Source organism: Pinus tabuliformis, chromosome 4_1, assembly GCF_031772625.1.
Source record: "Pinus tabuliformis cultivar Carrire ecotype Pingquan chromosome 4_1, CPIR1, whole genome shotgun sequence".
NCBI classification, from domain to species: domain Eukaryota; kingdom Viridiplantae; phylum Streptophyta; class Pinopsida; order Pinales; family Pinaceae; genus Pinus; species Pinus tabuliformis.
This window is the reverse complement of record NC_142303.1, coordinates 214,293,460-214,316,920: the sequence shown is the minus strand read 5'-3', so window position 1 is coordinate 214,316,920 and position 23,461 is coordinate 214,293,460. Positions and strand designations below refer to the sequence as shown.

Sequence of the window (23,461 nt, the reverse complement as noted above, 5' to 3'; positions counted from 1 at the left end):
GTGTTAGGCCAACATTATATAAGAAAACGGTGGTATACAGTGGTAGTGGGAGGTATGACTGTCAGTGGTATATAGGACAGTGGATGGGCCAGAAGTTGGAGGGGCCGCAGGGATGGAAGCAACACATGCACCTCGTCACTGTTCAAAACCCAAGTAGAAATCGAAGTGCATAGTAACAACAATGCATTACAATATGGCACACAGTAATGCAACAATGTGTTACAAGTCACATACTACTAGTCGAAGACATACCAGTCATAGCACCAGTGTTCAATCCTTCCTCTGCTCCATGCTCACTGCACCGACGTTCAATCCTTCACAACTTCACACAAAGATTTGGGACACCACGGTTATGCATGGCAGGAAATGAAGGACAAAGTTTCTGTCAAAGGAGAGGGGCAGAAAACTAGCAGAATAATGGAAACCAATGACAAGAGTTACACGTCTAAAATGGGACCTGTGCTCTAAGACCATGTTAGGCCAGGATGTAACCCCTCAAAACGAATTGTGATTTTGCGTTGGGGCTGATCATAGATATATACATGGAGGGAGAGACTCTTGGGCTTCATCTCCCAGTCTCTCTTCATATTGCAACTCGACTTATTTTCTATTTACATTATTTTACACATATTCACCCAATCCCAAGGATTAGTTGTCAACAAAATTTGATAAGGTAAGTTGTTATATCAACTAAAATGTAACTAATTAACTAATGTTGTAACCAAACTAAGGCTTGGTGCCGATTATTTGGAATCCAGGTATAGTAAACTGAATAAGTTTTCATTTAAGTTTAAATTGTATATGGTTGATATTTCCGAGACTTGTCCTGACCGGGTTACCAACCATTAGGTCATGCTGAGTTTTGTTTGTTATGCTTAAATGATTTGAATTCCTTGATTAGATTTTTTTCAGTAATGCAGTTTATCTCTCGTCCTGTATGAAAAATTCAGAGTACAAATAGGCATGGACGCGGCAGTGGTAATACCTTGGCAATAGATGGAGCATATGATGAAAAAAGTATACAAAAAGAGATTGAAGAAAGAGAACAAAAGATGAATGAAGCTAAAACTTGTGTTAGAAGAAGACGTGGACCTCAATTTCAAGTAAGTGCTTTGTATTTGTCTTGTTACATATCTTCTATAGAAATTCATCCCGTTGTTATATATTATTTCGTTAATTATATTATTATTGAAGTATGCATGCTATTTAGTTCTGTTTATTTGCAAGCTCCAAATAGCATTTGTTCCAACAAACAAGATAATTTTGTTAATGTCCAACAAATGCTCACAAAAGTAAGCCAATGGGACTGAAGAAGAGTACAATATAATGTGGGAGTGTAAGTGTAGCTCCTAGAGAAAATAATCTAGAGAAAAGAAGAAACAAGCGCTAGTACTGCTGCGACATGCATATAAAAGATCATAGCACAATTCAAAATAATCAATAATCTGCCAAGAAAGAATGGGTGAGACAGGAAGATCTGGCAATGGAGCTAAGGATGTCGAGGGCTCTTGAGTCTGATGACTACTGGTGAGGGAGACAAACTGGGCACTGGCTTGCTGTTGAAGTCTGCTGGAATCAGCGATGGGTCAGGCTCTATGATCCTGGGGGGATGTAGGAGCGAGGGATACTCCTAGTATCTGAGGTCGAAAGAAAGAAACTTTGTATAGATCTCTGGCCACATCTTTTTATTGCCCCTTCTTCATGGTGTTAAATTTTAAATATAAGCTTTGGTTTTTGTGTATTTCCATTATGAATATTAGGTATTATAATTTGACAAGTAAACTTAATCATTGCTTCGTGCTTGAGACCATACCAATTTATTACCAGAGAATTATTTTCTGAGATTTTTACTATTTCTCTTCTATAGAATTTCATCCCATTATTAGATATCCTCTCTTTAATTCTATTGTTGTTTAAATATGCATGCGACTCCTTAAAAATTCCATTTGGTTCTGTTTATTTGCAGGTCCCAATTAGCATTTGCTCCCAAAGAGAAGCTTTTTCTGAGACTGATCTTCTAATTTCACTTTCTTCATGGTGATAAATTTTAAATATAATCTTTGGTTTTTATATATTTGCATTATTAATAATAATTATTATAATATGACAAGTAGACTTAATTATTGTTCCTTACCTGATACAATGTCAATTTGTTACAAAAGACGGTTATTTTCTGAGGTTTTTAGTTGTTGTATTTTGTGAGTGCTTGATTCCCACAGGCTGTTTGGTAATAGTATGTTTTCATGGAAAATATAAGTCTTCCATGTTTTTATATATTCCATGTGTTCCATTTAATAATTCCTTTTGTACTTTGCAAACTTGTTTTTGTTGATAATGTTTTTTTTGATCCATGGGGAGCTATGAATACCAACTTGGCTTTATCGCCATAAAGATCACTTTAGCATGGGTTATCAAACTCAGTTAGCTGATACACATGATCATACCTCTATGCTAGACAAGGCTTGAACTTGAGTGATTATCATGGTGATGGAATGTCTTCATCACTGCACCACAGGACGACATACCTCTTAAATTTGTTATTTGCGTCAAACATGAGATGATCATTTGGTATCTGGGCATCCCCTTTGTGTATGGGTTTCTATCATAGATCAATGCAGGTGGATCACGGAAAATTTGAATAGAAGCTTCTTGCTTACTCTATCTTGACTTGCCACTTGAAAAAAACATTTGAGAACATAGTTTTAATTTCAGGATATTTATATTACTGCTCATGTCTCTTTCCTTTCAGTTAGTGTTCAAAGCTCTTGAGTGTCTTATTTGGAGATTTCTTTGGGCAAATAGGGAGGGACAAAGGGGACCTTTTTGGTGGCATGGGACATATGTACCTTACCTTGAGTTTAAGAGGGTTTGGACCTTCTTGATGTAAAGTCCAAGGGCTGGCCCTTGCCAGCAAATGGGGATATGGGAAGTGGATGGGGATGCCCGTTGGCAAGTTTTAGTGTGTCAACAATTCCAGAGGCATTAAAGGTCCTTTTCAGATTTGTGACATTATTAATGATGTGATGTGAAGACTTTTGCATTGATGGCTTGACAGACAGTGTCTGGATTTCTTTGTTGGCAGTTTGAGGTGTTGAGAAACCAAGTGCTAAAAAATAATGATTGATTTCTCTTATCTTGATAATTACTTGTGAATGTTTATGTTGAAGAATGTAACTGGTATCGGTCTTCATAATTGTGCTTGAGTCATAATGTAATATATTTGTCAAAATAAATCTTTATTATTATTAATTTGACTTATTAAAGCATCTATTTCATGCTTGGGTCAATAGTCATAGGTCAAGCCACAATTGTAGGCTTTTAGGATTTTTGTTTAACTCAAAGTTAAAATCTATTTTGTCATGTCAAAAGGCTCCTCCATCAAGTCAGCTTGCAAGTCGGCCTCCAAACTAATTTTCTACGAGTCGGCTTCACAAATTACTCATGTCAGCTCATTTTACAGCTGGAAACAAGTATAAATTATTAAATACACATGTAAACTTGGCTCAACAGAGAGAAGAATGAAGTTCGGGTAGATTACAGAAATAGCGAAGAAGGATAATTCAGATTATTTAGGAGGTTGAAGTATGATATGGTTGGAGGCTGAGACATTAAGCTACTTCAGAACGGAAGTATGACACTCTTACTAGATCACTTCAGGACCGAAGTATGACACTCTTACTGGACCACTACAGGACCGAAGTATGACACTATTACAGGACCTCTACAGGACTGAAGTATGACACTGTCACAGGACTATTACAGGACCGGATTATGACACTATTACAGGACTGAAGTATGATACCATTACAGGACCGAAGCATGACATAATTGCAGGACTGAAGCATAGCACTGAAGCCTGTCAAGTGTTGCAGGACTATGATATCATATTTTTGCAGGAACAAAGTGTTGAGTACAGGACTGAAGAACGAAACACTGAATACAAGACTCAGAACTGAAGCATGATGTAACAAGGTTGACTTGATGGATGGAAGAAGTCTTTGGTCTAGGTTATAAGGGTCTTGGTTATCTCAACTTATTTTGAATCTACTGAAGGAAGAGTTCTTGACTGGGTTTTCCCCTACCTAGGGGTTTTGCCCTAAGTTGCACTGAAATGGATACGACAAATTTTCAAAAAATCTGGATACGATACGTTAGGAAATGACACACACGCACACACTTATATATACAAAATAAGAATTTCATATTACCATTCATCTTTTAGAATCTAGATTATATCTAAAAATACATAATCAATTATCATCTATCATCATCAATTTAGCATAAACATTGTCATCATCATTAATGATTATTATAACATTCATGATTCAACATATCATCAAGTTTCTGTTTCAAATTTCAATCATCAACATGACAAGTTACAACATCATCACCAAAATTAATAATGCATACTACATAGTACAAAGTACAAAATGAACTATGACTGGCAGTGTAGTATCATTATTCATAAATCATATGGTTGTTCAAAAGTTAAAATACCATCATAAATTACATTTACATATCATCAAATATGTCTTCATTTCTATCACTAAGAAGTTCCACATCCTCTCCAGAAGTGGGAACATTGCTGCCATGTCCACTTGAAGATCCACCTATTGGTGACTCCGCATCAAACAAAGTCATATGAGACCTGACATTCAATGTCATATCCAAGTCAGGCAACTCTGGTTCCACATCCCATAATTTGGTGTCCCCAAATTTGTATTCGTCTCTCTTGTGTGACAGAAGACGAAAGTTTGAATGAACATACACTAGTTCTTCAGCCTTCTTAGAGCTCAATCTGTTTCGCTTCACCGAATGGATGAAGCCATATGTACTGCAGTTCCTTTCCACTAAAGAGGAACTAGCAACCTGTGACAAGATCTTGATAGCCAAATTTTCGATATGTGGAAGTTCCCCACCATAGTAGTTCCACCATTCAATTGGACTCATTGCTCTCTTGTCTCTCATACAATCAATATCAGAACCCCAACCCTCTGATTCCACAAAATGAGCAAACTTTGCATGGATCCGAAGCCCAATTTCAGGATCTACAAAAAGCTTTCTAAAATCCTTTTTAAATCCTTGTGAGACTTTCGGTCCTTTGTTTGGTAAGGTTCTTTTTGGATCACTTAGCAACTCTGCAGCATAATATTTTGGATTCACTACATAGGCCAAAAGGTGCAATGGGGTGGTCATCTTGTTCCACCTTTTGATTAATATATCTTTTACTTCTCTGTAAAAGAATTCATCCGGGTCATTCTCATTGGCATTTATAACCACCCTTATCTTCTCTATCATGGAATCAATGCCCTCATACACTTCTCCCAAATTAGGCATATCTGTATCAAACATACGGAGCAAATCCACAATTGGCCTAATAAATGCCAAGAGGTACTCCACCTTATCCCACCATTCATCATTAACAACCAAATTTTTCACTGCTTATGCTCTATTAGATTGGGATTGCCTCCATTGGTTCCAAAGAGAACTGTATACCATTGATTGTAATGCATCTTTCACTTGCATAAGCCTTGTTAAGGTTATGATGTGAGAAGCAAATAGAGTCTCGACAACCTGCAGGTGCCAAATTGCCAATGTTTCAATAAATTTAAAATCATAATTTGATTGAATAACTATTATGATTCACGAATCATGACATTTGAGAATCCAATTTACATATTTGAATTTAGTCATAGAAATTGGAATTTATGAAATAAACTTTAAAGTTTAGGTACCTCAAGGAGCTCCAACTTCGCAAATTCCATGTAGATGCCTTGGGACATGTTGTGGTTGTGATGAATGCTTGAATTTCTTTTGTTTTTTCAAAAATAACTCGAATCCACTCAATTTGCTTCCCCATCTTGCTCAACATGAGGTTCAATGAATGTACACCACAAGGGGTCCAAAAGATGTGTTGATTTGCCTTCAATAAGTAGGCCTATTTCTCTACACATTGTTGCATTGTCAGTTATTACCTGGACAACATTTTCTAGCCCCACCAATTCAATTACTTCAATCAAGATGTCAGCAATGAATTGAGAATCTTTCATCTGCCCTTCACAATCCATTGCCTTAAAAAACATTGCCCCCTTTGGGCTCTGAGCAATCACATTGATCAAAGGCCTATTCCTTTGAACTTTCCATCCATCAGAAATGATGGACACCCCTGAAATGTGCCATGAATTCAAATGGGGCTTAATTTAGTCTCCAAATCTAACTTTTCAGCACTCAATCAACATTGTGGTGCGGACCTTCTCATATCCAAGGCTCCTGTGTTGATTTTTGGTAGCATCGTATGCGCTCTAGCCATGAAAATTGGTGGAGAGGCTAAGGCACATAAGATCTCCATGACCCAGAAATCGTTTGGGGAAATTCCACTCAGATGAAGAGATATTAAAATAATTAATATTTTTAATGGGGTTCTTAAGTCTAAACTTAGAAAAATTAAAATATTAATGTATATTAATATAAAATAGGTGAGAAAGTTATAAATAATCAGGATCAAGCCAGATCTAATCTTAGCCATTGATTAGGGATTTAATCTCGGTTGTTGAATCGTCAACAAAAAAACTATAAGAGGAGGCTTGAGGGTCAGTTGGAGATACACCAAGAGAGATCAAGAATTCGATTTTCTCGGGTGAGGTTTGCTGAGGAAATCGAGTTAGTGATCAGTTTGAGCGAGGGATAGTTCAATAAGAGGATTTCGATCCAAGGCTGAAGAATACATATCAGAGAGGCGATAGAGTGCCGGAAGAGTCATTGCAGAGCCTAGGAGGGCAAACGCAAAGGCAACAAGGGTTGACGCAGAGGCTAAGGAGGCCAGCGCAGAGGATGTAGAGGGCCAAAGAAGCTGACACAGAGGCCATAGAGGCTGACGCAGAGGACACAAAGAGCTTCTGGGGCTGTGCTGAGGTGATTCAGTGGGACAGACTGAGAGATGATTGGCTGACGCTGAGCCAGAGAGGGTGACGTAGTTCCGAAGAGAGTGGTACAGTTTTAGAGGGGTGTGTGGAGCAGCGTTCGCTGTCCAACACAAGGAACAATCAGATTCACTGTGGGATTGTTCATCCGGTTGCTAATCAACCAGAATATTTGTCTCCAGATAGAGGTATTGCCGCCAAGGATATTCTCTGAAGGGTGAGCCATTTCTGGCACCCTAGCTGTATTCAAAATCTGCTTAATAATAAAACCCTCATATACGCTGCACCGGTTTTCCCGCATTGGGTTTTTCCGGGGACGATTGTCCAAAAATAATGGTGTCCCTTGTGTTGTCTCAATTTATTTCAATTATTGATCTGTATATTTGTGAAGGTTGCATTTGTGTTTACTTCGATATTTATGCATTTAAATAACTTGTTAATGCAAAGAACAAGTAGGAGATAGTAAACTAGAAAATGCAGTAGGGGTTTTTGATGTGTTAGATTCAAAAATTTTCACATGGTATCAGAGTGATTGCAGATCAAGAAGGACTAAAGACACCAGTAGAATAAATTTGAGAGTTTGCAGCAGAGAAGTGTTGATTTGGGGTAGCATTGGATGTGCTCTAGCCACGAAATTTGGTGGAGAGGTTGGGGCACATGAGATCTCCAATACTCAGAAAGGGTTTGGGCAGATTCTAAATAGTTCAAGAGATATTAAAATAATTAATATTTTTAATGGAGTCCCTAAGTCTAAACTTAGGGAAAATAAAATATTAATGTGTATTAATATGAAACTGTGTTAGAATGGTCCAAAAGACATGGATCAAGCCAAATCTAATCTTAACCGTTGATTAGGGACTTAATCTCGGCCGTTGATATGTCAACAGGAAAAGTATAAGAGGAGGCTTGAGGGTCACCTGGAGAATACACTAGAGTGATCAGTCATTCTATTCTCTAGAGCGGGGTTTGCTAAGAGATAGAATTAGTGATCGAGAGATGCAGCTGAGGGGCATTTGAGTATAGAGAGATAGAGAGGAAGAGATAGTGCCGGGAGCGCAGTGCAGTAGCCAAGGAGAGTGATGTAGAGCCAGCGAGGGCTCACGTAGGGCCACGTAGAGGCAACCGAGAGCTTTCCAGAGTCTCAGAGAGGCCAGTGTTGCTGACGCAGAGGGCCAGAGGGCTGACGCAGGGCATCCAGGGCTGACGCAGATCCATCCATGGTGACGCAGGGCCAGTGTGGGACAGAGAGGGGCTGACGCAGTCCAGAGAGAGGCTGACGCTGGGGTTTCTGGGGTAGATTTGTGTTGAGTAACTGCCGGAAAGATTATCCAGGGTTTCAGCCAGGAGATTTGTCAGAAACTGAGAGGTATTACTGCCAAGGAAATCCTCTGTTGGCTAGGCCAGTTTCGGCACCCAGATTGTACTCTGATATTGCTTAATAAGAAAACCCTCAAATAACTGCACCGATTTTCCCACATTGGGTTTTTCCGGTGACATTAGTCCAAAAATAATGGTGTCATATGGTGTGTTTGTTTCTGTTTCTTTCAGTTGCTGATCTGTAATATGTTGAGCATGCACTAGTGTTTATTTTCAGTATTTACATTGTAAATAACTTAAGGAAAATAACAAGTAGGTAGGAATAAATCAGATAAAGTGCATGGAGGGTTTCTAAGTAAACTTAGAAACTTCAACATGGTATCAGAGCGTGATTGTAGATCACAGGAAGACTAAAGGACATTAGCCGAGCAGAGCAATAGCAGCAGAAAACAACTGTCCCTGAGGTGACAAGCTGTTTTTAGCAGAGCAGCGACAAGGAAGGGTGACGCAGTGCCTGCGTCATCAAGGGTGAGCCGGGAAGAGGCAGCACAGAGGCTAAGGAAGGCAAAAGAAGCCTCAGGCAAAGCCACACAATAGCTGGGAGGTCTGACTCAGTGGGCTGAGCAGGCCGGGTTGTTGGTGCTGGGATTGCGCAGAGCCTAGGAGCTCTCATCTTCAGGTTACTGGGGTTTAGAATGCTGCGGGAATATTGCGAAGTGGAGCTGGTGAGGTACTGTAGTCAGAATAGTACCTGACAGAGCAAGGCCAGAGGAGTTGCTACCAAGGGTTTCTAGCCGAGGAACTCGGATCAATGGTGTGGTTGCACAAGACGATCAGAGTAGGGGGCATCTCGACAGCAACAGAAGGATTTCCAGAAGGGAAATCAGGACTCAGAGGGAGTCCATAAGAGAACTTCCAGACGGGAAGTAGAGACTCAGAGGAGTCAAACAGGGAACTTCCATGAGGGAAGTAGAGGAGCATCATGGCACTACACGGAGTAAGAGACTAGGATAGACTGGATAGGGCGTTGAACTTTGTAGTCTGGAAGGCTATAATCTTATTCGTACTTGACAGGAATCGTGTCAAGAACTTCGCCTTGAAGGTAATAGCTATCCTAGTCGACCCCAATGATAATGACAAGTACGAGGATGCGATGGCGAGGGCCAAGAGCATTATCCTTGATGGGGTCAAAGATCATGTAGTACCACACATATCCGAGAAGGAAACGACATTTGAGATGTGGGAGGCGCTCAAGAAGCTATACCAGCATACTTCTGTGCAGAGAAGAATGCTACTTGAGAATCAGTTGAGGTCGTATCAGATGAAGAAGGGAGAACCGATTGACACCTTCCTTGGAGGACTGAATGAGATCCGAGATCAGTTGATTGCTATCGAGGCGACACCAGATCAGGAGCTGATGGTGAGGGCAACCTTGAATGCTGCCTCAGAAGAATGGGAAGTATTTGTCCAGAGTATACTGGGCAGAGGGACACTTCCACCGTGGGACAAGATGTGGACAACTCTTCGCCAGGAAGAGATCAGATGAAAGTCGAAGACGGGTAGCAGCAACAAGGGGATCAAAGTCAAGTAGGAGGAGGAAGACGTGGCCTAGCGTCTGAGGGAATGCAGGAGAAGCAGAAGAAGAAAGATCTCTCCAAGATCAAGTGCTTCCACTGTGGGGAGCTGGGTCGTTATGCAACCTAGTGCCTGAGGAAAAGAGTAAGGGAGAGTCTTCCGAGACTAAGGCAGCGCTAGCACGTGCAGAGAAGGAAGTTTTGACAGACGATGACTGTGCCATGAGTGCACATGCACCACTTGAGCGGAAGTGGGGAGACATCGAGCTGTAGTTAGGCGGACTACAGGCGATGAGGGGCAGGATCCTCGAGGTACCCAACCTCTTGGATTAGACCTTGCTACGGGAGCCCCGAAGAGTAGTAGGATTGGCTGAGTTGAGTAGAGATGGATGCAGATGTAGCGGTAGAGAGAGTTACAGTGTAGGAGTCCCGAGACAGCGCGAGGGTAGCAGGCTGCAGCAGTGCAAGAGGCACGAGAGTGTTGCACCAATGCAGGATGGCACAGAGAGGTGTGCAACGGTGCGAGATGTAGGGAGTTGTTGCAGCAATGCAGAGGTCAGAGAGGGAGCACTTGTCAGCGACAGAGGGAGCTTCAACATCAGTGAGTGTCTCTACCCCAACAAGGAGGTCAGATTGGGAGATCAGTTACTTCTCAGTAATTGAGTTGTAGTGCAACAGTGGGCAACACGATGTTGCATGATGAGAGGAGGTGCAGTGCGGATGTAGTGCTGGGAGAAAGGACCAACAACTACATGGATGCAGAGGGAGCTGTTGTACAGATGCAGCAGCGGCAGTGGCAGAACCCATGGGAAGTAGTACAGGATGCAACAGTGCAGAGGATGTTGCGCAGGAAGGCCTAGCATCAGCACAGGTACTGATGGCGAATGATTAGAGTAATACTCAGTGAGGAGTATTGCTAAAGCAAGCCCTCGCTAAGAGGGAGTGTTGATTTGGAGTAGCATCAGATGTGCTCTAGCCATGAAATTTGGTGGAGAGGTTGGGGCGCATGAGATTTCCAATACCTAGAAAGGGTTTGGACAGATTCTAAACAGTTCAGGAGATATTAAAATAATTAATATTTTTAATGGAGTCCCTAAGTCTAAACTTAGGGAAAATAAAATATTAATGTGTATTAGTATGAAACTGTGTTAGAATGGTCCAAAAGACATAGATCAAGCCATATCTAATTTTAGTTGTTGATTAGGGACTTAATCTCGGCCGTTGATATGTCAATAAGAAAGGTATAGGAGGAGGCTTGAGGGTCACTTGGAGAATACACCAGCGTGATCAATCATTCTATTCTCTAGAGCGGGGTTTGCTAAGAGAGATAGAATTAGTGATCGGAAGATGCAACTGAAGGGCATTTGAGTACAAAGAGACAGAGAGGCAGAGATAGTGCCGGGAGAGCAGCGTAGTAGCCAAGGAGAGTGACGTAGAGCCAGCCGGGGCTCACGCAGAGGAAACTGGGAGCTACGCAGAGCCTCAGAGAGGCCAGTGTTGTTGACGCAGAGAGCCAGAGGGCTGATGCAGGGCATCTAGGGCTTACATAGACCCATCCGTGGTGACGCAGGGCTAGCGTGGGACAAAGAGGGGCTGACGCAGTCCAGAGAGAGGCTGACGCTGGGGTTTGTGGGGCTGATTTGTGCTGAGTAATTGCCAGAAGGATTATCCAAGGTGTCAGCCAGGAGATTTGTCAGAAACTGAGAGGTATTACTGCCAAGGAAATTCTCTGTTGGGTAGGCGAGTTTCGGCACCCAGATTGTACTTTGATATTGCTTAATAAGAAAACCCTCAGATAACTGCACCAGTTTTCCCACATTGGGTTTTTTCGGGGACATTAGTCCAAAAATAATGGTGTCATATGGTGTGTTTGTTTCTGTTTTTTTTAGTTGCTGATCTGTAATATGTTGAGCATGTACTAGTGTTTATTTTCAGTGTTTACATTGTAAATAACTTGTTAAGGAAAATAACAAGTAGGTAGGAATAAATTAGATAAAGTGCATGGAGGGTTTCTAACTAAGTAAACTTAGAAACTTCAACAAGAAGCAGCTGTCCCGAGAGACAACGCTGTTCCATAGCTAGAGACGCAGAGCAAAGAGGGTGACGCAAAGGCTCACGCAGAGCCCGCGTCAACATTATGAGCCAGAAGGAGAGCCAGTGCAGAGGCAGATGATGGGCAGATCAGTGCCCGGTCATCTTTCTCAGTCAGGAAGGATTGACGCTGAGGCCAAGAGGCGTTGATCCAGCTCTCACTGTGATTGCGCAGAGCCATAAGGGCTCAGATTCTTCAGTTGCCGAGGCTAAGGGAGCTGTGCAAATTGTGATTTGAGGAGTTGGTGGGACGCTGTTTCTGTTTGTGCAGAACAATGTCTAAGGAGACAAAACCAAGGTAGAGGGAAGCACTACCTCAACAGATTTCTAGCCAAGAAATCTAGATCCGAGTTGCAGTAGCAAAGGGGGATTGGAGAGGAGTGATTCGATAGTTAGTCGATTTCCAGGAGGGAAGTCGAGACTCAGAGGGAGTCTAGAAGAGGAGCAGAGATGGCAATGAACAGATTGAGGGATCATGCTAGATTGGACGGGGCTTCCAATTTTGTCATCTGGAAGGCCAGGATCCTGGTAATCCTGGATAAACATCGTATCAAAGACTATGCTTGGAAACCGTAGCTGTCCCAATTGACTTGAATGCTAATGAGAAGTATGAGGAGGCCGAGGCAAAGGCAAATTGCATGATCCTAGACGGGGTCAGAGATAATGTCATACGACATATTGCTGAGAAGAACACAACAAGGGAGATATGGGAGGCGCTAACCACCTTATACCAGGGCTCTTTCGTGCAGCGGAAGATGTTATTGGAAAATCAGCTGAGGTCATATCAGATGCCGAAAAGGAGAGGAGATAGATCACTTCCTCCTCAGATTGCAAGGAATTTGCGACCAACTTACTTCCGTGGGGTCTACACCAGATCCAGAGTTTATGGTCAGAGCTGTTCTGAATGCAGTCTCTAAGGACTGGGAGACATTTGTCCAAAGCAGTTTGGGCAGAGCGTCTCTCCCTAGTTGGGAAGAGATGTGGGCAGCTCTTCGACAGGAAGAGATCAGGAGGTTGACCAAGGCGGGGAGTGGTGGTAAGGGAGTTCGAGTCAAGAAAGAGAGGAGGAGGATGCAACTCTAGCATCTACGGAACAACAAGGGAAGAGGAAGAAGAAGGACATCTCCAAAGTCAAGTGCTTCAACTGTGGGGAGTTGGGACATTATGCATCTCAGTGCCCCAAGAAGAGAGGCAAGGGAGAAGCTTCCGATTCAAAGGCAACTCTAGAAAAGGCGGAGAAGGATGTCGAGACTGATGATGATTGTGCCATGAGTGCTCATGCACCTCTAGAGAAGAGGTGGGGAGACATAGAGTTGTAGTGGAGAGGGCTACGGAAGTGGGGCAAGATCCTTGAGGTGCCCAAACTCTTGGATCACATACGGCTACGAGAGCCCTTAACTATAGTAGCATGATGACATGTGTCGGGTGGAGCAAAGTGGTGGTGGAGAAGCAAGGCAGGGCTAGAGTGCAGAAGTCTGTAGCAGTGCAACAGAGGTTGCAATAGTGTAAGAGGCACATAGGTGTTTGCAACAACGCAGTGGCAATAGAGGGAGCACATGATAGCAGTTGAGGATAGCAACTGAGGTAGCTTCAGCGTCACGAGCCTTCCAGACTGACTGGGATGTTAGTGGTTAGATAAAGTCAGTTACTTACTTCTCGATAACTGAGTTGCAATGCAGTAGTTAGCAGTGGCAGTGTTATGGGCAGCATGATGTAGCAAGTTGAGAGGGAGCTGCAGTACAGATGTAGCAGTGGCAGTGGCAGTGTCATGAGCAGCAGTACAAGAAGTAGCAGTGCAAGGGATGTGAGGCAGCAAGCCAAACATCAACACAGGTACCGATGTGGAAGATCAATGTGATGTTTCTATGGTGAAGCATTACCAGAGCACATTCCTTGCTAAGAGGGAGTGTTGATTTTTGGTAGCATCGGATATGCTCTAGCCCTGAAAATTGGTGGAGAGGCTAAGGCACATAAGATCTCCAAGGCCTAGAAATCTTTTGGAGAAATTCCACCCGGATGAAGAGATATTAAAATAATTAATATTTTTAATGGAGTTCCTAAGTCTAAACTTAGGAAAATTAAAATATTAATGTAGATTAATATAAAATGGGTGAGAAAGTTTTAAATAACGAGGATCAAGCTAGATCTAAGCTTAGCCATTGATTAGGGACTTAATCTCGGTCGTTGAATCGTTAACAGGAAAAGTATAAGGGGATGCTTGAGGGTCAGTTGGAGATACACCAAGGGAGATCAAGAATTCGATATTCTGGGGTGAGGTTTGTTGAGGAAATCGAGTTAGTGATCAGTTGCAACGAGGGGTAGTTCAGCAAGAGGATTTCGATCCAAGGCTGAAGAATACATATCAGAGAGGCAACAGAGTGCCGGAATAGGCAGCGCAGAGCTTAGGAGGGCTGATGCAGAGGCAACAAGGGTTGACGCAGATGCTAAGGAGGCCAGCGCAGAGGATGTAGAGGGCCAAAGAAGCTGACACAGAGGCCATAAAGGTTGACACAGAAACCATAAAGGCTGATGCAGAGGACAAAAAGAGCTTCTGGGGCTGCGCTAAGGTGATTCAGTGGGACAGACTGAGAGATGATTAGCTGACACTGAGCCAGAGAGGGTGACGCTGTTTCGAAGAGAGGGACGCAGTTCCAAAGGAGTGTGTGGAGCAACTTTCGCTATCCAGCGCAAGGAACAACCAGAGTCACTGTGGGATTGTTCATCCGGTTGCTGATCAACTGAAATATTTGTCTCCGGATAGAGGTATTGCTGCCAAGGATATTCTCTGAAGGGCGAGCCATTTCTGGCACCCTAGTTGTATTCAAAATCTGTTTAATAATAAAACCCTCATATATGCTGCACCGATTTTTCCACATTGGGTTTTTCCAGGGACGATTGTCCAAAAATAATGGTGTCCCTTGTGTTGTATCAGTTTATTTCAGTTGTTGATCTGTATATTTGTGAAGGTTGCATTTGTGTTTACTTTGATGTTTACACATTTAAATAACTTGTTAATGCAAAGAACAAGTAGGAGATAGTAAACCAGAAAATGCAGTAGGCGTTTTTGATGTGTCAGATTAAGAAATTTTCACATCTTGAACCCTTGACCTATAGCTGCAATTGCTGTCTCTTGAGCATCATTATTAAAACTTCTTTCAAGTGGTCCCAAATTAGATCGCTTTGAACCAACAATTCCATGAGAATGAAGTGGAGGCTTTGATGAAGATGCTTCCAACCTTGTTGGGTGTTTTAATTGAGAGGCAGGATTTGCTTCATTTGCGTTAGCATCTGCCTCGTCTTGTTCTTTCTGGTATTTTGCAAGTTTTGCTTTGCTTAAACTGTTTCCATCTGTCCCATTCTCTTTAGCTGGGCCACTTCATATTCGAATCCGATTGCCTTTTAACCCAAGTAAATGTGCTTTAACGCGTGTGTATGATCCCTTATACTCCTTTTTACACTCACTGCAAACCCATGCCAATGATCCCCCTCCTTGGATCTTCTCAACAATAGTTACATATTTCCAAAGTGGTGACTTTGGATCAACTTTAGGGGCAGATTCAATTTCATGTTCCACTTCCTCTGCCTCACAAATGACTGACTTTGAAGTTGCCGTGAATGATAATGATGATGTAAATGAAACTGCAAAATAAAATTGACAAATATGTATTTCAAAACAAGTTACAAACTTACAAGCCTTAAAAAAGAATAATCATTATTAAAACTAGTGATTGGAAATGTAATCTCGAGAAATTTTCAAATTTGTTGCTGGTCATTATATCCTATGACAGGGGATACTTGGTTTACATGGTGAGTGAGCCAGTTGCAATTCTACTTTCATAATTGCAACCCCCATTTTCAAAAACAACTTTCGTAAATCCTATCTGCTATGCTCGTCTTCACCATGAATAGGATGTGTAATCATTGTCACATTTAATAGTGATCTGGACATTCCCTATAGGTGTCAACCTCATGCGTAAAAAGAGCCTTCAACAGTCATTAAAGTCTCATGAACAGAGCTCGCTATGCCTACTTCACTTCCTCAAAAGTGTGAATTTTCTAGTTACAAGAATAGCACAATTGCACATCTCAGGTCTGGACATGAACTAATCGCAAGGACAACCGGGTATAAATAGTTGGATGAATGGTAGTGTTGTCTCTGTCTATACCCTCCATTATCTATCTAGTATTGAGTTATTATTACAAGTGTAGGAAACATCATTGTATGCTATGTACTGTAACTCCCTCTTAGTGGATTGCATATGACTATGACTTGAATAGAAGCTTTAAAAGTTTAATGACATTTCCTATCATGCCATCACTATTGGGATTTTTCAATATTTTTCTCTTATTTATTTATCGCGTGGCACATATTGTTTATTTGTGCACTTTAACTCGATGTCATTTCGAAGCTTGTAACTTTCAATGTATTCATACTAAACATTTGGTATAATCACGAGTGTAATCAAACGCTGGAAACGAAACCATGGATGTGAAGTGAGGACATGAGGCTTACTCTATAATGTACACAGTCGGGATTTGTCAACGACTCACTCTGCACAGTTGGCGGCTCATAGTCACTCTAGTGAAAACTTAAAAGCAATCACTCTAGTCAACGACTCACTGAGGCACTCACTCTAGTGAAAAGCTTTCACTCTGGTCAGCGGCGGACAAGTCACAAAAGGTATTGGACCTTTTAGGTTAGGTTCTGTCAAATATGAAAACAAAATTAAAGAACCGTTCTTGGCGGGCAGATATCAGGTACATTTTATTTTTGGCGAATATAGATCACTAAATCACAAAATGTTTTGACGTTTACTGGAAACATGCCGTGTTTCAACAAAAACGCCGGAAAAACGTCTGAAATTCATACACCCCATTTCCGAAAAAAATGCCACAAATATGTTTTTGATCCGTTTTTCTAGCATTTTGTACGAGGATCTGGATCTAAAACGTGATCCGACGTTTTTGGGGTTGAAGGTAGCCGTTTTCGACGACTTAGGTTTTTCCCTGGCTGCGTGCCTACATCTTGTGTCCTCTTTTGTTTTGGCATTAGTCTTGATGATACGAACAAGATAATTAGGAAGAACTAATAATTAAATGTCACAAGATAATTTCATAATAAGAGAAATCAATGAAAAACCTTAGTTACTTCCCTAACGGATTTCTCAACATGGTATCAGAGCGAGGTTCACTTGTGTAAGGGCAGAAAGGACACATGAACTTAAAAATAGTAAGGAAGACATTCACCTAGAATTGAGCTCCTAGAGGGAAGAAATTATGAACTCTGGGCTTATTCACTAGTCAATATCTTTGTGGTTAGGTCCACCGACCTGAGCAAAGTGAGTGAAAGATTTAAGAAAGAAAGAAGCATCACTTTGTAGAGTCAAGAGGCAAGAATAATAGCCATATCAAGACTGAATCCCTTGAAGAAAGAATCGAAATCCTAGACATAAATATCATGATCTGAAATCTCTCCAGAAATATGAAAATCTGTAACCTCAGAAGTCCAAAGTCTATCTTCAATAAAGTATTATTTGAGGACTAGATAGCTAGCAAGAAAGGAACATAAGCCGAATGGTTTAGAAGTATTAATGGTCTATTTTAAGAACTGTTATAGAGCCTCCATAAAAGGAACTGAAGACGTATGTTCAGTCATCACCTATATATAGTCAATAATAAAATTCACCATCTCGTATAATTTAAAAGCCGAGAATATCCGTAGCAAGGAAGTAATAGCATATTGCATCTTGTTATGGAATCAATATCATCGGAAGAAGCAACTCTAGGAAGCATCTACTGCTGTCAAGAAAATGGCATCCAATATTTTAGGGATCAACTCAAAGTCTTCATTAAAATTCAAGTATTGTCGCTGCTCTTCATGCTTTAGTCATCTAACTAATGTGTATACAACTTACAAGAAGAGGCAAGAAGCTCTATGAAAAGGTATGTAAGTTTTGAGGTTTGTTTCTAGAGTTAACTGCTAGTGTATCTCTAGGAATAACAAATCCTCATTAAAGATTGTTAATATCTAGAATAGTATATATGTAAATCTCTCTCTCACTTGTTTTCTCAATTGTTTAGGAATAATCCATATATGATGATTCTTGGCAATAGTAAAATTAAAGGTGTCCAAATTTTGTAGCTCAAAACTCTAGAAACCCTCTTTAGATTCTAGATAATCATCACACTATTGTACTTGTATATTTTGGCTGTACTTGTCAAGAAATATTGCAGGATCTTGGTAAATCAAATAAAAATGCGATCATATTTAAGGAGGAGCTCTTTCATTAAGGAAACTTACCAAAAGAGTAACTCAAGGTATGCCTTAGATTAGAAGTTTTGTTGCAAGGATCTCTTCATAGAAAAATGTATGTTCATTCTCTTTTAAAATTTACTTTACATTACTAACATTGTTATGTCTAGGGTGATTAATCATCAAATTGAAGCTACCCTCATTATATTATCATTCTTGTGGAACCCTAAAAAGGTTCACCGTAAAACCCTAACCTAAGGGTATATTTATGAAAGCTTAGTCTACTTAGGGTTGTTGATGAAGTCTAGAAATCCCATTCCTTTTTGATGTTTAGGGATTTGGTATTGTTATGGAAACCCTAGTCCTTTAGGGTTTGATAATTTAGGGTTTATAAGCAAATCCATTGTAATAGTCATAGTAAGTTCCTAGGAATGAAACTGTAGGTGAATATTCATTTCCCCGATCAAAACCCTAGCCTGAAAGAAAAATGGTTGTATATCTAACTCTAATGTATTAATGTTTGTGTCCTGGGCTTACTTAGTAGATATAGTTGTGTGCTAATATATGATTATGTTATCCTAGATATATGCTAGTATGCTAATCTTATTAATAATACTCATGTTTGGTTTGTAACTAAGCCCTAGTAGAAATTGATGTTCTAGGAGATAATGATATTGTTTTCAATTGTTGATATGAATTTAGCTTTGATGATAAAATATAGGGTTTTGAACAAACCCTAGTAGAATTGAAACATTAGATGTATGGTAGATTTATTATTTACTGATATCTAAAACTTGAAAATAGAATCTAGGATTTACAATAAATCATAGTAGAGTCTGTCATATATCTCTGAAAGTTATATTGAGGCATAATGAGACTAATATCTTGACTAAAGTTGCTGATGTAGTCTAGGGTTTATAACAAAACCCTAGCAAGAGGTTGAAATCTAGTATGTGTCTCTTATGAACCTATCTAGGTTTAAGTGTTTGATGTCGAAAGTTTGAATGATTCAATGCTTCCATTATAATGATATGATTTTCAGTATAGTTAACTTCATGCTTCTATATATATATATATATATTTGGATGTGCTTGCTATTAACATTTTACAGGTACACGATCTTTAAGAGATTGAACATGTTCAAAGTTCATAATGCTGAGCACGATGAAAGAAGCTTTAAGAATGATGATGATTAAGATTACCTTGATGCTATGAGGCATTGAAAGTCTTATGTGTCTCCTTTGTTATAAAGAAGTTGTTAAATCTCTCCAAGTGAAGAGGGTGCCTGGATAGAAGATGAATACATCTCCCCAATTGAGAGGGAGGGCATATAGATACCTTGAAGATAGAATGAAACCAAAGATTAAATGAAAGTATTACAGATGGAATTGCAAAATACTGAGATTGTATTTGGTGCTGCTGAAAAAAATGAAAGAAGAAGCTTCCAATAAGATGCATTTGAGGACCTTGGAGGTTTGTATTTACTTGTATATATATTTAAAGTTTTATCACTGTTTGGGGTTGTGTTTGTATAGGTAAATCTCTCCACAAGAAGAAGCATGCTTGAACAAATGGATATATCTAGTTTAGGAAAGTTGAATCATCTAATGGCGGATGCTTGGGAGAACATTTGGCCGACCATGATGATCATCTGATCCCAAATAAGGGGGGTGGCGTTGGTCATGGAGCTCCTACCTTGAATATGCACCTAGATCCCTGGATTGATGGTTATCAAGTAAGCCTGATGGTACCTAGAGTGGTTGAAAGCTTGAGTCCATCTTAGTCTCACCCGGATATACCCTAGTCAGGTTTCTAGTCTGAGGCATTGAGTGTGCCAAAACTCTTCGTAGTTCATGTTATTTTGAGATCTTCCATGCACTTGTATCTATATGTAATTATGAATACCTCCCTAATTAAAAGGGAGTGTTGAAGAATGTAACTAGTGTCGGTCTTCATAATTGTACTTGAGTCATAATGTAATATATTTGTCAAAATAAATCTTTATTATTATTAATTTGACTTATTAAAGCATGGATTTCATGCTCGGGTCAATAGTCATAGGTCAAGCCTGCATTGTAGGCTTTTAGGATTTTTGTTTAAGTCAAAGACAAAATCTTTTTTGTCATGTCAAAAGCCTCCTCCTTCAAGTCACCTTGCAAGGCCTCCAAAATAATCTTCTACAAGTCGGCTTCACAAATTACTCATGTCGGCTCATTTTACAGTCGGAAACAACTATAAATACACATGTAAACTTGGCTCAACAGAGAGAAGAAGAATGAAGTTTGGGTAGATTACAGAAATAGCAAAGAAGGATAATTCAGATTATTTAGCAGGTTGAAGTATTATATGATTGCAGGCCGAGACATTAAGCTACTTCAGAACAGAAGTATGCCACTCTTACTGGACCACTTCAGAACCAGAGTATGACACTCTTACTGGACCACTACAGGACTGGAGTATGACACTATTACATGACCACTACAGGACCGAAGTATGACACTATTACAGGACCACTACAGGACCGAAGCATGACATTGTTACAGGACCATTGTAGGACTGAATTATGACACTATTACAGGATTGAAGTTTGATACCATTACAGGACTGAAGCATGACATAATCGCAAGACTGAAGCATAGCACTGAAGCCTGTCAAGTGTTGCAGGACTGTGATATCATATTTTTGCAGGAACGAAGTGTTGAGTACAGGACTGAAGAACGAAATACTGAATACAGGACTCAGAACTGAAGCATGATGTAACAAGGTTGACTTGATGGATGGAAGAAGTCTTTGGTCTAGGTTATAAGGGTCTTGGTCATCTCAACTTATTTTGAATCTACTGAATGAAGAGTTCTTGACTGGGTTTTCCCATACCTAGGGGTTTTGTCCTAGCTGCGCGCCTACATCTTGTGTCCTCTTTTGTTTTGGTATCAGTCTTGGTGATAAGAACAAGATAATTAGGAAGAAGAACCAATAATTAAATGTCACAAGATAATGTCATAATAAGAGAAATCAATGAAAAACCTTAGTTACCGCCCTAATATATTTCTGAACAGTTTGTTGGCTTCTTATTACTTATATTATCTTCTTCTGCAAGTAATTATACAAATGTGCAAAACATGAAGATCACAAAGAGACAAAGAACACCAGAAATTAGGCTCCTTGTCAGGGCAAAACCCCACTAGGGGGAACTGGAAAACCCAAGAATCCTTCTCATAGAATCAGATCAAAATGAGATATCCAAGACCCAAGACCTGTAGAAAAATGTGAATGATCTGCACCCTTACCCAGTTTACAAGTATTGCATATCTTTATGAAACCCAACCCACATGTTTTGGTACACTAACATAAGTTTTTCATGCATTCACTTGAAACAATAAAGAGTCCATCTACTAAAAGACTTTATACAACTGATACTAGGAAAATTTTCAAGCATACACACACTTCAACATTGTGATTTTTGGTCAAAATGACCCTGGAAAAACCCCACAGCCCCTTGGGGAAAACCAGTTTGAGGAAGGCTTTTATTATGTATAAGTGAATTAATTATACAAGGAGGAAAATACTTATCTCTCCTTTGTTTTATATGATGTCACAGTCAGGTTGCTGTACCTTAGAGTCTTCACACAGTAAAAGATATGACTGATATTTTTACCTCAAAATAACTGAAGCCTGACATCTTCATCAAACTCTGACCAAAACAGAACTGAACTCCTCCCAGAAAGGCGGGTCACAGAGTCTGCTCAGAATGCCTTAAAAAACAGCAGAATCCCGAAACTTGCGCTAGCTCTGAGTGAAATTTGGAACAGTATTGTGCTGGTGTATCTCACTAAATAAAAAAAGGCTGGTTACTTAGCCTAGTAACCAGCACTTTCTTCTTCTGTCAAGCAGCTGTGTGATGACCTGAAAAACTGGCCCAAAAAACTTGGGCTCTGTGCCATGCAGCTGTAGGAAGTTGGAACTCGAGCTGGAATGGCTGCTTGTTGCGTCTTCTTCTTTTATTCTCTGCAATGTCTCAGTCTCCTTCCTCCCTTTTGCTCTCTCTTCTCAATAACTCTCTTGAGATAATAGGCAAAATGATGGTCTCTTTTCCAGTTTGTTTGCTTGAGGGAAAACCCTACGAATAGAGGGCTGAGATTTTATCTTGAGATCTTAGATTGGAGGGCTAAGATTAATTCCCAAGATTTGGACCCCTCGTACATTGGCCCCATCTTTAAGTGATTTCCTAGTGCTTTATAATGTCTTTTCTGCTTGGTCACTTTTCTCTCATAAAGTGAACTTTAAAACATAGTGTCACTTTAATTTTAAAAAAATGTCACATGTACTTATTCCTCATAAAGTGGTTTTATAACACAGATCACTTTAATAATAAAGTACAAGATAAATAATACATTAAAAGTACATTTCCCCTCATGACTTAATTATAACACCTCAAGTCCACCACAAAAGTTATTAAAGTGTCTTCCTAGGCCTAGAGACCAAAGACCATAGGAAACACTTCCTTGGTATCCTCCTTAATTTTTCAACACTCCCTCTTACTGAGGAAGTTGTTTCTCACCACTCCCATGCTGTCTTCGAAGAATACATGCTTGCCCTTTGGCAATGACTTGGTCTCATTGCTTCCCTCTGAACCAAGTCTCTGATGAAGTGGTATTTGATCTCAATATGCTTTGACCAGTCATGAAATACTGGATTCTCAGAGTTTGATACAACTTTGATTATCACAATATATTGTAGTTAGTATTAGCCTCTGACCAAATAAAGCAATAGCATCTTGTGAACTCACAATGCCTCGCAACCTGCCTGGCTAGCTGCCATATATTCTGCTTCTGCGTTGCTCAATGCCAATGACTTTTGTTTCATGCTGAACCAAGACACAATTGCTGAGCCCAACGAGAAACAACACTCAAAAGTACTCTTTTGGTCACTGGCATTGCCAGCCCAATCAGAGTCTGTGCAACCAATCAATTTGACTCCATCTCCCCTGACATAGTCTAGACCATAATCCATTGTGCCCTGTAGGTACCTCAACACATGTTTTGCAGCCACCCAACGCACTCTCCTGGGCTCTGTCATAAACTGACTCAATCTTTTGACTGGGAAACAAATATCTGGTCTAGTGTTGACCAGAGACATTAAAGAACCGATTATATGACAATACAAGGTGGGGTTCACCAACTCAGAATTTGAAGCATGCAACTTCTTCTAGTTGGTGATCATAGGAGTAGCCATAGGCCTGCAACCCTCCATACAAAATCTCCTCAAGATATCACCTGCATACCTGCCCTAGCCAATGAAGATATGCC

At 40.3% G+C, this 23,461-nt stretch overlaps 1 protein-coding gene across 4 annotated transcripts in view; it reads left to right on the top strand.

Moving 5' to 3' along the window:
• The window catches only part of LOC149174994 (uncharacterized), a 66,933-nt gene that overhangs the window by 18,160 nt on the left and 25,312 nt on the right, over nucleotides 1-23,461 (top strand). For 3 of the 4 annotated variants that reach the window (XM_089419473.1, XM_089419472.1, XM_089419475.1), the window contains exon 6: nucleotides 951-1,103. The exons of the other annotated variant lie outside the window; for it this stretch is intronic. In XM_089419473.1, the coding sequence (XP_089275599.1) occupies nucleotides 951-1,103 (153 nt within the window). The remainder of the gene's footprint in view (nucleotides 1-950; nucleotides 1,104-23,461) is intronic. 4 annotated transcript variants of the gene reach the window in all.